Source organism: Poecilia mexicana, unplaced genomic scaffold (assembly GCF_051168715.1).
Source record: "Poecilia mexicana isolate PSO_F unplaced genomic scaffold, ASM5116871v1 scaffold_17, whole genome shotgun sequence".
Lineage (NCBI taxonomy): Eukaryota > Metazoa > Chordata > Actinopteri > Cyprinodontiformes > Poeciliidae > Poecilia > Poecilia mexicana.
Genome location: NW_028263386.1, coordinates 26,016,535 through 26,030,112, shown reverse-complemented (window position 1 = coordinate 26,030,112; position 13,578 = coordinate 26,016,535). Strand labels below are relative to the sequence as shown.

The window sequence follows — 13,578 nt, the reverse complement described above, 5'->3', positions numbered from 1 at the left end:
TCGCCGACTACAATTATTTTCCCAAAATGCCGCACGTAGCCACTCCCAAGTGGCTAGACTCTCCAATTCCCAAAAAGAGACGCTGACGTCTCCTCTGATTGGCTGATAGCTGATAAACACCAGGGCTAAATTATGAGTGTGTCAAGTGTTTACATCCGTCTCTGCAGTTATGACTTATCGCATGAGCTTATTCACGTGTGATTCTAGTTTAATTTCTAATTTAATGGAAAAACCACAATTGTAAAAGTGTGTGTGTGTGTGTGTTTTTTTTACATTATAAAAATATTGACAAAGATTTGCACATATTTGTAAAGAAAATGCAGATGTACAAGTAAGTTCATAGTAAATTTGTTGCAGTGCCACAGTGACCTGGTTTGGATAACAGACTGACTCCTTTGTTGGTTTTAATAAATGTAGGGTCTTTTAAATGACATAGACAAACATCGACAAGATTGGACTTTATTGGTATGCTAGGACAGAATAAAAATATCCAGGCTGGCCGTTTGCAACACATTCAGTCTCAGGTTGTTTCAAATGGGTTCATGTTTCCATTTGTTCTCAGTCCATCAGCTCAGCCCAGGGAAGCCAGATCTTTTCCCAGTGGTACCTCAGCATGCATTCTGGTTACAGTGAAGACGTGAAAAAGAAAAACTGCTTTAGATGTTTATACATATAAATACATAAAAATAACACAATTTTAACAGGGGTACTTTGAAATGCCTGAAATATTAAGAGCAAAAACATCTTTAAGTAACACACAAATACTCACAAATCTTATTGTGGTCCAGGTGCAACCTGAAAAAGAGAAAAAAACAAAAATAAAAAATACATTTGAATTTCTATCCTTTATTTCAATGTCTGCTTCAGCTGTGGCCAACTTTAGCCCTGCTGAGTCAGTGTCCTGCATGTTTCCCTGCTGCAACGTTGCTCAGTCTGTCATCAAAGGTCTGCAGAGGCCTTTCAATGAACCGGTGCTTCAATTCTGGTGTGTTGAACATGTAAACATTCACTGGCTTGTAAAAGTATTCACACCCTTGAACTTCTCCATATTTTGTCACATTATAACCACAAACATAAAAAAAAATACTCCACTGAGATTTTATGTGACAGAACAAAGTGGTACACAACTGTGAAGTAGAAAGAGGTTTTTTTTTTTTAGGCTGAAATTTACTCCTCCCCCCACCTACGGTGGTCCTAATACACAGTCATAAAAATATGACGGGCAACAAACAAACACAACGATGCGAAACTGTAAGAGATGTTAATGACTTGTTGGTCTGTCTGCTCCAGTGTTCTAACAATCTAACTGGTGCTTACACTGATACTTACATGTGGATACACTGAGTCTCCCTCCAATGCACCGGGCCACAACGTATTTATTAAACGTCCATCTATCAACACATTGCGGGTATTCTGTTTCCCCATTTCTGATATATATATTGCCAGTTTTTGTCAGATCAGGATACTCTGCAGTGTTCAGAAGACAGAAGTCCTCTGCAAAAAAAGGAAAAGAAGAAAACACTTTTCTTCATATCTGTTTTTTTAAATGAAAGTTTTAGTATTGTTTTCCGTTTACCTTTACATTTGGGGACTTCGGACCACTTGCCACCTCTGTGACACACCACTGTTTCAGGACCCACTAACTTGTAAAAGTTCTGACACTTGTATTTCACATAACGTTGCTCCTGTTGCACAGGAAGTCCGTTTAGAACATGAGGGATCTCTCCACAATGATCGACTGAAAAGGAAGAATAAAGGTTCATAAAACTGTTAAAGTCGAGTTCCTTAGTTTAACACATCCTCTCACACAATCAACAAAACCCTCTGTCTGGCTCAGCTTTGTATGTTGCATGCTCATAAGAAATGTGTGTGAATTACTTACATGGATATTTTGATTACATTCTAGATAAATACATGCAATATAAATGAAGAAATCAATGTGCTTATGTACTGGATACGAAAGTAGTTTGAGTGTCCGTGGATCCGGATCTGGCAGGACGAGCTGGAACAAACAGAGCAGAGGGAGGTTTTCACATTTGTTCGTTCTCTCATAGTGTTGAATAAAACATAAAATATTCATTTCATGCTGATTTTTTTTTCTACTTTGAAATTTTCTCTTAAACATACACAACTTACTTTGAATATTTAAAGTAAATGTGAAGTGCAAAATGAAGGACAGTGGTATTACAACCTGATTTAAAATAGTTACTTGTTGAAACGCAGGACTACATGTGACTGAATAAAATAACACAATAAATATCATAACAAGTGACATCACCCACAGATGTTTTTCTCAACATGCAAATCTTTGTTCTGTCTTTACTGTGTTTTGTTTTTTGTTTTTGTTGTTTTTCTGAATTGTCAAAATACCAAAACATTTATTTACATTGCATGCTTTTATTTTGAAATATCAATGTTTATATGTTGTGGACATTATAATCGCCTGGTAAGTACGTAGCCAATAAGCGGTGGCGGTTATTGATATGGGCGACATGGGCAACAGCCCAGGGTGGCATATTGTGAGGGGCAGCATAAACGCAAGCCCCACACCAAAATTCCAATAATCACACTCATAAACTCTGTGAAAAGTCTTTCCACAAGAGATGAAGCTCTACAGAGGGCTAGCCAACATCATATTAAACCTTAAGCTGATGAAAAACGGGATGTCACTGAAGTTCATGTGTGTGAATCCAGACAAATTAATACCTTTGGCAACGTAGTGTGTCTCAACACAGTGACCACTTACTGCAACGTGGAGTTCCGAACCAGTTTCCGTCCACACAAGAGACAGTTGTTGTGGATTCTCTGTCCTGTGTGAGAAATTCATCTCTGCACTGATACGTCACTGTGGAATAAGCATCAAACACCTCCTGGTATGTCTGAATAATGACCGCATTGGGGACAGCTGGTGGCTGGTCGCACGCCTTGGGGTGTTCTGTGGATAAACTGAGACAGTCAGTCGGAACGGAAAAAGGCGTTTTTTTTTTGTTTGTTTTTTTTTAGCCAACGGGTTCAGGACTTACTCTGGCAGAACGGCACCGCGGACCACGTCCCACTGTGGCACTCCACGATGTTATCCTGGCCGTTTAGTGAATATCCTGCGTTGCAGTTTATTTCTAACGAACCGTTTTGGTTTTGCTTGAATTTGCCGTTTGGAATAACCGGAGGAAGGCAGACTGTCTCCACTGGGGAACAGAAAAAAATATAAACATACAAACTTTTTTTTTTTTTTTTTTTTTTTTACATAATTAAATCAGACCAGAAGAGTAATTCATGAATTAAAAAATAAAAAATAAAAAATCCTCACCAACACACTCCGGTTTATCAGACCAGTCGCCATCTTGACATACGATGGTCACCCACCATCCCTCCTCTGTGGTTTTGTATCCCGTATCACAGCTGTATGTTACATGTGAGCCATGAGGATAAGACTCTTGCACCGGGAGAAAATAACCGTTTTTCAGGTCGGGAGCGCTGCACGGTTCCTTTTCGTTCACAGCTGAAACAGACAGAAACCTGTCAGAGATAACGTCACCAGCTTCTTCCCTAATAAAGAAACGTCTCTTACCATGCAGCACTCCAGGAATCCAAACCAGGAGAGCAAATCTCAGACCCGTCAGCCACATGTTGTCAGGAATCAAATCACAGCCTTAGACTGCGGAGTTAGGAGCCTTGTTCAGATCAGATGCCTGTTAATAATTAAGGCTTTTCCCGTAGAGAGATAAGAAGTGAAGGAAAAAGTCAACATTGCATCGAGCTGCTGCTGCGGGGCTGTCAATACAAATTGTGCAAGTTGGGACATTTTGGTGATGAAGTAAGAGAAAGGGAACATACGCACAAATAATTTCACTGCATGATTTCTATGATGACAATAAAGATGATGATTATTATTATTAGTTATTTACCTGGTCTGTTGGACAAAATAAAAAAAAAATCATAAAATAGTACAATTTTGAAAACAATGTGCTAAAAAATCTGTTTACTATCCAGGTTTGAAAGTGATTTCCCAGCACGGTGTGATAAAGTACCAGCCTTACGAAACACCAGAGCATAATGTCAATAAACTGGTTCAGTAGAGATTCATCTTTGAGTATTAACTCCTTTGCATGATCTCATCAAACTTGTACGGGTTACACCAGTGGTTCTCTACGTTTTACAAATACTGCCCCAGTCAACACAAAGTTTTTCCAATTATTTTCTTCTTGACATTCAATATTTTACAGGCTTCATGCCCGTCCTTTGAGTGTTTGACAGATCTGGAGGTTCGAATGATCCCACACACTGAACATCATAAGTCTGAGGGGAAAAATGAAGACTTGTACATACACACCAGTTTCATTAATCGTCTGCAGGTTGAGTGTAGCACAGCAGGTTGTTTGTTCTTCATCAGGCTGGCAGTGAGGAAATGATAGGAAATGTATCCAAGGACAGACATCAAGGATCTGTCTGGATCAAGTACAATACATTTTCCCCATATGTCAGAACATAGTGAAATACATTCATTTACAGAATTTGGAAATTGACCTCAGATTACTTTTAAATAACATAGTAATGACCTCATTATTACATTAATTAATCTGCTACACTGTAAGAAACAAAACAAAATGTAAACACCAGCAGACCTGGTTGCCAGAATTCCGTCATAAAATTATGGATAAAACTTTTTTTTTCCCGTCACAGTTTGAAGGCACCGTCATTGTTGATTTTATGGTTGAAAATTATGCTGGAGTTAGTGTTTTACTATAATAGAGATTGTTTTAACTTAAGGGGGGGTGGGGAGGCAGAAAAAAAAAGTTTATGTATAAAAAAACACTTTAAAACGTCAAACGGCTGTTTTCACCGATTATTTTATTCACAGCCACTTCACATGAAATTGACAGTTTTATAGTTTTCAGATATTTCCTGTCTCGGCTTTATTGTAACAAGAGCAGATTAATTAAACTAAAAATTTTCTGACCACTTGGGGGCGCCAACAGGTTGAACATTAAGCTGTCTGGCCTTTTAGAAATCTCCACAAAACCTTTGGTGATTTGTAGTGCAAAAAACAAACAAACAAACAAACAAAAATAAAAAAACAACTAACAAAGCAAAAATAAATAAATAAAAATAAAACGGTTTCCAATGAAAATCCTCAAATTCTAGAGCAATTTATACCCACAGTGTGTATGTGATGTGATCATAGTGTGTAGTGATAAACAGAAGATGAGTAGAATAAAATTAATCACAAATTATAAAACCTATTGCTCTCTGGATTTTTAACTTCAGTGTTTTTTTTACTTCTTGTCACTTTGTTCAGAATTAACAGTGTAATATACATGAAGAGTCATTAAACAGAATTTTCATCAGAAGGTTCACTTCCAGTAGAATTAATTATGATAGTGTGACTCCAAGCAGCTGCTTGCTGCTGGATTGTGAGTTTTTGCTGTAGAAGGTCAAACATCCTAAATTACAATAAACTAATAACTGAAATTGTTTTTATATGTCTGACTGAATGTTACTTTCAAAGTGATCCAGGATTAGTTGACCATGTTGGCCTAAATATGTCGTAATTTTCCTATTAACTAAAAAATTGTTGTTTGTGATGCGCCAAAACTCATAATTACTTCAAAAATGTACATCTTTTGTTATAGATGGAGGTCGCGATTCTTTCACCGATTGGTCGATGACGTTATTAGGTCCGTTCTGTACTGGATTCTCCAGAGGAAGGTTAACTTTACCTGAGTAGTTGTTTATCATATAGCGTTTGACTGGAGTAATTTTAGATAATGCCACACGGTGTCACTGTTGGCTGTAATGCAAACAAACAAACAAACAAACAAACAAACAAACAACCAGAGAGGTGAATCTGGATAATTTGCCACATAAAAAAAGAAGAGCGCAGTGGGAGAGAGCAAGAGCCAAACAATTTCTGAAGGACCTACACTTGTGCCCTCAACATTTCTCTCCACAAGTCATTTGTACGAGCAAAATTGACAAAGGCTCTAACAGGTGATCGTTGCTTCAACGAGCAAAAAACTAAATGCCATGCTGAGACAGGTGGAGCTGGAAGCTAACCGAGTTATACTTTCTCCGGTACTGAATATGAAACCACTCACCCTACTGGACCAAGACTGGACCATAAATAACTATTACCGAACTGGACACAGACTGGATCACACAGTCTGACCAAAAGTAAGTGTAGCAGCAGCAGCAGCAAAACACCAGCAGCTCCTACGGCCAATTCTCTCCTCTTCCTCTGTTTGGTCCTCCTCACCTTCATCACCTCTTGTGTTTTCTACATTCTGATTGGTTTCAGTCCGCTCCGGTTCAATTTGAAAAGGCTTAATGATGTTGCTCATTGCTGTTTTGGCCGGATGGAGCTAGCGCAGTTTGACCAATAGATGTCATTTACCCAGAATGCATTGCAGCGTGAACAACAAGGCGACATTCGTGTGACAATATATTTTTTTACATTCTATAAAAACTAAACAGTCTACAGTATTATTAGTATATTGTTTTTACATCTAAAATAAATATTCTCAAGTAAAGTGAATTGTTGCAACTAATCATGGATCCCTTTAAAACTTAGAGAGTTTGGTCACGTAAACTAAAACACGATCTGACAGTTTTTCATGATGGACACAAAAATGAGTTGTACTAGAAACCAGAGTTAACAACTTACAGTGCCTATCATAAGTACACATTATATACCCACTGAGGTTTTTGTGTTGTGTTTTCTCCACTAGAGTTTTTAAATTAGAAGAGAACACACAAGAGACGATCTGTTTAGACTTTATTGCCAAACATTCATGTTGGATATAGTGCTGGATGTTTGAGCTGCTGATTTACTCAGTAGGGCGAATCTTCATGCTGATGGCCTTGAGAGAATACATACTGCCCTTCCAGCTGTCCCAGATTACTCCAACCTCATATCGAGTCCCTTCACTGCCCCAGGTGTAGACTCCGTTTGGGTTTCCATACTGGCATGCTGGGCCGAACCAGAAAGCTCCCAGAAAATGTTTTGGACAGTTTTCCGACCCAATGTGTTGATAATAGTCAAAAGTAGCAAATTTATGAAAATGGAGATATGTCAGGGTGTCTCCTGCAGGAAAATATGGAAGTTAAAGACAAATACATTGTTTATCAAGGGGGTTTCATAACCTTCATCTGTCTGAATATACTAAAACGGTAACTGCTTACCTGGAACACCAAGACAAGAAAGCAACAACAAATCAGTCAAGCTTTATTAGCAGAATCCAATCCATATCATCATTGCATAAAAACATAAAATCTAACAGGATAATAGATAACATGCTGAGGCACATAGTGTGAAGACATCACCAACTATAAACCTCAAGGCTTCACATGGCCTACATATGAAGTTTGGACCCAGTCATTTAGGTTTTCCTGAGCTCTCTCTGTAGTTTCTTCTCCTCACTGTTACATGTTTATGACTTCCTGACTCAGCTTATTCTGAAACCCACCTGCTCCTCCATCGATGAAACCGGCCACGTACAGAGGATATCCTTCCCACTCAGGACCCACACTGAACGAGGTGTAATGAGCATACGCCTTGTTTCCTTCAAAGTCCTCCATGTCCACTACCAGCTCATACGATTTCTGACGGATTAAGTTGTGGAGTTTTTCCAGTCCTGAAAGAAGAGTTACAAAGTTCTGTTTTTCTCTTTTTAACACATTTCAGCGTTGTTGCTGTTTATGAGCTGCTCTTCAGGTGAGAACAGGATGTCTCACATTGTATTTTCATTTAAAATATAATTAATTCTTTTTTTTTAGGTTTATTGACTCAAGTGGCCTTTATTTGGCAGTGAATTGACAGGAAAATGAGAAATGAGAGCTGGGGCAGACATGCAACTAAAGCCATCAGGCCGGGACTTGAACCCAGTTAGCGACTACGGTCAGTGTTTCCAGTTTGGTTCTCACCAAGCCAGTACTCTCCAGCGGGATTCCCAAAGCCCATCTTGTAGTCATTCCATTTCCTGTAGAAGCTAACTGAGCCGTCCATCCTCCTCTGGAACACCTGGTGGGAAGAAAATGTGATTAACCATTAAACTTCTGAAGCAGTCTTCCAGTTCAAGGAGTTTGCATTCACCACATGTCATGCTTCGCCTGCTGAGCTCTTTCTGCCACGTGACATTGTCTGACAATTTGTGCAGGATCCCCAAAATGATGCAGGCGATTGCTTCAGCGGCAGCTCAAGAGGATATGTTAATTCATATATCTAAAAATGTAGTTTTGACCGGTCATATTAATGTTTGAGATGTGTTAATTTGGAATCCAGTAACACCAACTGAGAAATCTTGAAAAGAATTTTGAACCGTCACAATGTAACTGAAGATGTCTTGAATCATTTTTCTTGCTAGTCAGAATGTAAATGCAGAAATCTGAAATTAGTGGATTACATTAAGGATTCAAATGTAGTCAAGTCTAGTCAAACTTTATTCTTATATATCTGGAATGCAATTACAGTCAGATGAAACAATTTCTATGTTAAAACGGTCTGCCACGGCGGTGCAGACTAAACCCAAATGAGGCAAAAATTAAAATAAAAAAATAAATAACATGAGGTTAGAGAATAAAGCAGATGGGGTGACAACGTCCAGGCAGCCTAACATTGATTACGCAATGAACTCAAGTTTAGATTGTAAACTATATACTTCTCTATTAAGACTAGAATAAATATATTCTAAATTAATAACTTACATGGTGCGTTCTCGTTTGGTTTTCTCTGAGCTGTGTTAAAAGTAGGGGTGGGCAATTATTGCATCGCTTATCATTTATTGTGATAAATTTCTTATCATGACAAGCTTTTGATTTATCGTTGTCAGAATCAGATCCAATTATGATGTTTAAAATGCCCCAAAACTGCCCTTGTTTGTGGGATTGTTATTTTTTACCATTTTTCTTCATTGTTGGTTCAATAAAGGCGTATAACTTCATATCAAGACATTTGAAAATATGATTAAATACAGTTATTGTGTGGATTTTAGTGATATAAATCTTCTTTATGTGACTAATGTCCTAACAGAAATATTTTTGAGAGTATCTGTATTTGTGGGGCTGTTATTGCTGCGTCATGAAGTCACAGCAATAGTTATCTAAAAAAAGTGATACATAGTTCACATCGTTACTTTTGTTTTCAAAATAGCACCAAAAAAATCCTGATAAAACTTTTAAATCTGTGCTGCATAACATGAATCTTATGGACCAAATTCAGTCTCATTATTAATAAAAATAAAAGCTCAAAAAAGTTTATCTGCCATGTAAAAGCATGAAGTGTTTTTCTATGACAGATAAACCAGAGTATGATCTGAGTTCAGATACTCACGGTCCATTTTCCTCCATGTGAGTCCATGTCACAGTAAACCTGCAGACACACAAACTGAAATCTCAGCCTGACTGGTTGATACTGGTCTGGTGTCTGAATGTAGTTTGGACTGTTTGATTAATGGTAAACTGATCAACATGAACAGGTTTCTGGGAATATTGTGAAATATTTTCCCAGTTTTCTCATTAGACAAGAATGAGTCTGTAATTCCAACAGGTGTGAATGTACCTGGACACCAGATGTGGATCCGATGGGATAGATGGTGTAAACTCCACTGGGACTGCTGGGATTCTGAAGATAAATGTCGTTGCAGTCCAAAAACTGACTGCTGGCCAACAGAGGAACCAGCAGGAGGAGAAGAGCTGACAGCAGCTGCAGCAGAGGAACACGTTACGTCTCCGTTTCACAACGTTTACCGAATATTTCTTCCTGAAGTTCGTATCATGAAGCTCCAAAGTAAAGCAGAGAACATTTCCTGGGAGAACCTCGTGTCTCCAGAGAATGTTTCAGCTTCATGACCCGTCACTACCAAGGGACATTCAGAGTTGACCGTGCTGAGCTCACCTTCATAGCCAGAGTTGAGCTGCTGCTGGGATGTGAACTGTGATGTATGTTAGCTGGAGTTTTTCTGAGTTCTGCCGCAGGAATCTGACGACAGTCTGAGGGTTCTCACCTGCTTTTATCACCAACAGATTAATAAATGACCGAGCAGCTGCTGCTGGTCACCGATAACACTTCAGACTGGACAGGTGGAAACATGAGTCCTTCACAGCTGTGGACTTGAGGCTGATGGTGAATGATGACTGAGATCTGAAAACAAAAAACACCACCTGATGGACGGATTAAAACCGTTTAAAAAGTCAGATAACTGAGTTCATTCTGAGTCATTTCTTGATGGTTTACACTGAAGGTTGGCACTTCCCCTCATTGTCTGCTTCCTGTGTGCACATGTGAGCTGCCAGCACACAAAAAAATCATTCCATGCCACATATTTCTGTGTTTTTTGTTATAATGTTCATAAGTTTCATGACTGTAATCTTTCTTTTACTGAGCCCTGTATCCTTGAGTTTTTGTATTTTTATTTTTTGCTTTTTAAGTCTCTTGCAGGTACCCTGCAGCTGCAGTCAACCATGCATTGAGATTAAACCTCCTCAGATTACAATTATAACAATAATTAACAATTATTAATTTCTTTAACAGTGTTAAAATATGGGGTCATTTGGACTCCACAAGTTTTTCATTCTGTGGACAATCTGGCAGGGTTGCATTGTGTGTTTTTTGTTTTTACAATGTATTTTTTTTGTGCGAGTGGTTATGGGAATTGACTCTCTGACGGTACAACCCCGCCGCTTCCCCAATGTGTGACCGTGACTTTTGCCACGCTCCTCCTGAGTGACAGCTAAGACCGTGGGAGGGTTATCGACTTACTAAATATGTTTTTGGGATATTTGTAGCTCAGCAGCTTGGTTCAACATCTGTCCCATATCCCATACCTTAAGGGGTGGGACGTTTACTCCATCCTCATTGGCTGATTCTCCCATCATTATCCATTTGTGTCATGAAAAACAGGTGCAGGTACAGATTCAGAAATGTCTGCTTCTCTGCAGGGTGTCAGGCCCAAGGCATAAGCCCAGCCAGCATACCCATGTGGGCCCCATATGGGATAAAAGTGGGCTGCCAATATGGGCCCCAAATGGGTTTGTCCGCGGGTTCCATGGTGGCCCCACATGGGTTTGCCCAGTTAGATTTAAATGGGTGCTGACTGGGTTTTGAGTGGGGCCCAGATGGGTAACTTACATGAGGCCCATCTGGGCCCCACTTGGGAGCTTTCATTAATTTTTACCTGGGCCCCAACTGGGTCTAAACTGGGCTAGAATATGGGTACCAAGTGGGTTTGTCCACGGGTTCCATGGTGGCCCCACATGGGTTTGCCCAGGTAATTTAAATGGGTGCTGACTGGGTTTTGAGTGGGGCCCAGATGGGTAACTTACATGAGGCCCATCTGGGCCCCACTTGGGAGCTTTCATTAATTTTTACCTGGGCCCCAACTGGGTCTAAACTGGGCTAGAATATGGGTACCAAGTGGGTTTGTCCGCGGGTTCCATGGTGGCCCCACATGGGTTTGCCCAGTTAGATTTAAATGGGTGCTGACTGGGTTTTGAGTGGGGCCCAGATGGGTAACTTACATGAGGCCCATCTGGGCCCCACTTGGGAGCTTTCATTAATTTTTACCTGGGCCCCAACTGGGTCTAAACTGGGCTAGAATATGGGTACCAAGTGGGTTTGTCCGCGGGTTCCATGGTGGCCCCACATGGGTTTGCCCAGGTAATTTAAATGGGTGCTGACTGGGTTTTGAGTGGGGCCCAGATGGGTAACTTACATGAGGCCCATCTGGGCCCCACTTGGGAGCTTTCATTAATTTTTACCTGGGCCCCAACTGGGTCTAAACTGGGCTAGAATATGGGTACCAAGTGGGTTTGTCCACGGGTTCCATGGTGGCCCCACATGGGTTTGCCCAGGTAATTTAAATGGGTGCTGACTGGGTTTTGAGTGGGGCCCAGATGGGTAACTTACATGAGGCCCATCTGGGCCCCACTTGGGAGCTTTCATTAATTTTTACCTGGGCCCCAACTGGGTCTAAACTGGGCTAGAATATGGGTACCAAGTGGGTTTGTCCACGGGTTCCATGGTGGCCCCATATGGGTTTGCCCAGGTAGATTTAAATGGGTGCTGACTGGGTTTTGAGTGGGGCCCAGATGGGTAACTTACATGAGGCCCATCTGGGCCCCACTTGGGAGCTTTCATTAATTTTTACCTGGGCCCCAACTGGGTCTAAACTGGGCTAGAATATGGGTACCAAGTGGGTTTGTCCACGGGTTCCATGGTGGCCCCACATGGGTTTGCCCAGGTAATTTAAATGGGTGCTGACTGGGTTTTGAGTGGGGCCCAGATGGGTAACTTACATGAGGCCCATCTGGGCCCCACTTGGGAGCTTTCATTAATTTTTACCTGGGCCCCAACTGGGTCTAAACTGGGCTAGAATATGGGTACCAAGTGGGTTTGTCCACGGGTTCCATGGTGGCCCCATATGGATTTGCCCAGGTAGATTTAAATGGGTGCTGACTGGGTTTTCAGTGGGGCCCAGATGGGTAACTTACATGAGGCCCATCTTGGCCCCACTTGGGAGCTTTCATTTTTACCTGGGCCCCAACTGGGTCTAAACTGGGCTAGAATATGGGCACCAAGTGGGTTTGTCCACGGGTTCCATGGTGGCCCCACATGGGTTTGCCCAGGTAGATTTAAATGGGTGCTGACTGGGTTTTCAGTGGGGCCCAGATGGGTAACTTACATGAGGCCCATCTTGGCCCCACTTGGGAGCTTTCATTTTTACCTGGGCCCCAACTGGGTCTAAACTGGGCTAGAATATGGGCACCAAGTGGGTTTGTCCACGGGTTCCATGGTGGCCCCACATGGGTTTGCCCAGGTAGATTTAAATGGGTGCTGACTGGGTTTTCAGTGGGGCCCAGATGGGTAACTTACATGAGGCCCATCTTGGCCCCACTTGGGAGCTTTCATTTTTACCTGGGCCCCAACTGGGTCTAAACTGGGCTAGAATATGGGTACCAAGTGGGTTTGTCCACGGGTTCCATGGTGGCCCCACATGGGTTTGCCCAGGTAGATTTAAATGGGTGCTGACTGGGTTTTCAGTGGGGCCCAGATGCCTCATTCCAGTAGGAACAATGGGGTCTTTCTCACCTAACCTGAAAGTGAATTACATTAATAGATATACAATCTTAATCAACAAACCAAAGTATTAAAATGCTTTAGCACAAAACCTGCATTAAAGAAAAAGAGATGAAAAATGTCTTTTGGTCAAGGTTTTTATTTGGTAATTTAAAATATTCAGTTTTTTTAACTCGTCAATTATAAGAGCTTTATTGACACAGAGCAAATGATGCCACAAGAAATGCACTGGCAAAAGAAATCTACAAAATTATTCATATGGCAGATTTGAAAATAACAGAAACTAGTTTAATATAACAAATGTATAAACATAGATCTATATGTAGATATATAATTATCTATATAACTAGATTTCTAGCTATGTAAATATATATTTATCTCTATATATATAGATCTATATATCTAGTTATATTTCTAAATAACTATATCTTGTTATCTAGATAACTATGCATCTAGTTATGTAAATATGTATAGATACATAAATGTATATAGATCTATATCTAGATATG

At 40.4% G+C, this 13,578-nt stretch overlaps 2 protein-coding genes across 2 annotated transcripts in view; both read right to left on the bottom strand.

The window, feature by feature from the left end:
• Positions 1 to 443: 443 nt before the first annotated feature.
• The window catches only part of LOC106918809 (complement factor H-related protein 5-like), a 37,282-nt gene continuing 24,147 nt past the window's right edge, over positions 444 to 13,578 (bottom strand). Inside the window, exons 13-14 of the mRNA XM_088014844.1 lie at positions 770 to 795; positions 444 to 620 (exon numbers count right to left, since the gene is read on the bottom strand). Of these exons, the coding sequence (XP_087870970.1) occupies positions 609 to 620; positions 770 to 795 (38 nt within the window). The 3' untranslated portion in view covers positions 444 to 608. The remainder of the gene's footprint in view (positions 621 to 769; positions 796 to 13,578) is intronic.
• LOC106918807 (microfibril-associated glycoprotein 4-like) lies at positions 6,760 to 9,995 on the bottom strand. Its single transcript, XM_014988825.2, has 6 exons — positions 9,890 to 9,995; positions 9,554 to 9,697; positions 9,326 to 9,364; positions 7,921 to 8,017; positions 7,464 to 7,631; positions 6,760 to 7,081 (listed from the first exon to the last, which is right to left on the bottom strand). The coding sequence occupies exons 1-6, from the start codon at positions 9,893 to 9,895 to the stop codon at positions 6,825 to 6,827; spliced, it is 711 nt and encodes a 236-aa protein (XP_014844311.2). The 5' UTR covers positions 9,896 to 9,995; the 3' UTR covers positions 6,760 to 6,824.

What these genes read in the sequence shown, in the direction of transcription:
- LOC106918807 (XM_014988825.2), bottom strand. An exon ending in GATCCACATCTGGTGTCCAG is followed by an intron (nt 9,365 to 9,553) that starts GTACATTCACAC and finishes GTGTGTCTGCAG; the next exon opens with GTTTACTGTGACATGGACTC. An exon ending in CGCTGGAGAGTACTGGCTTG is followed by an intron (nt 7,632 to 7,920) that starts GTGAGAACCAAA and finishes CTCTTCTTTCAG; the next exon opens with GACTGGAAAAACTCCACAAC.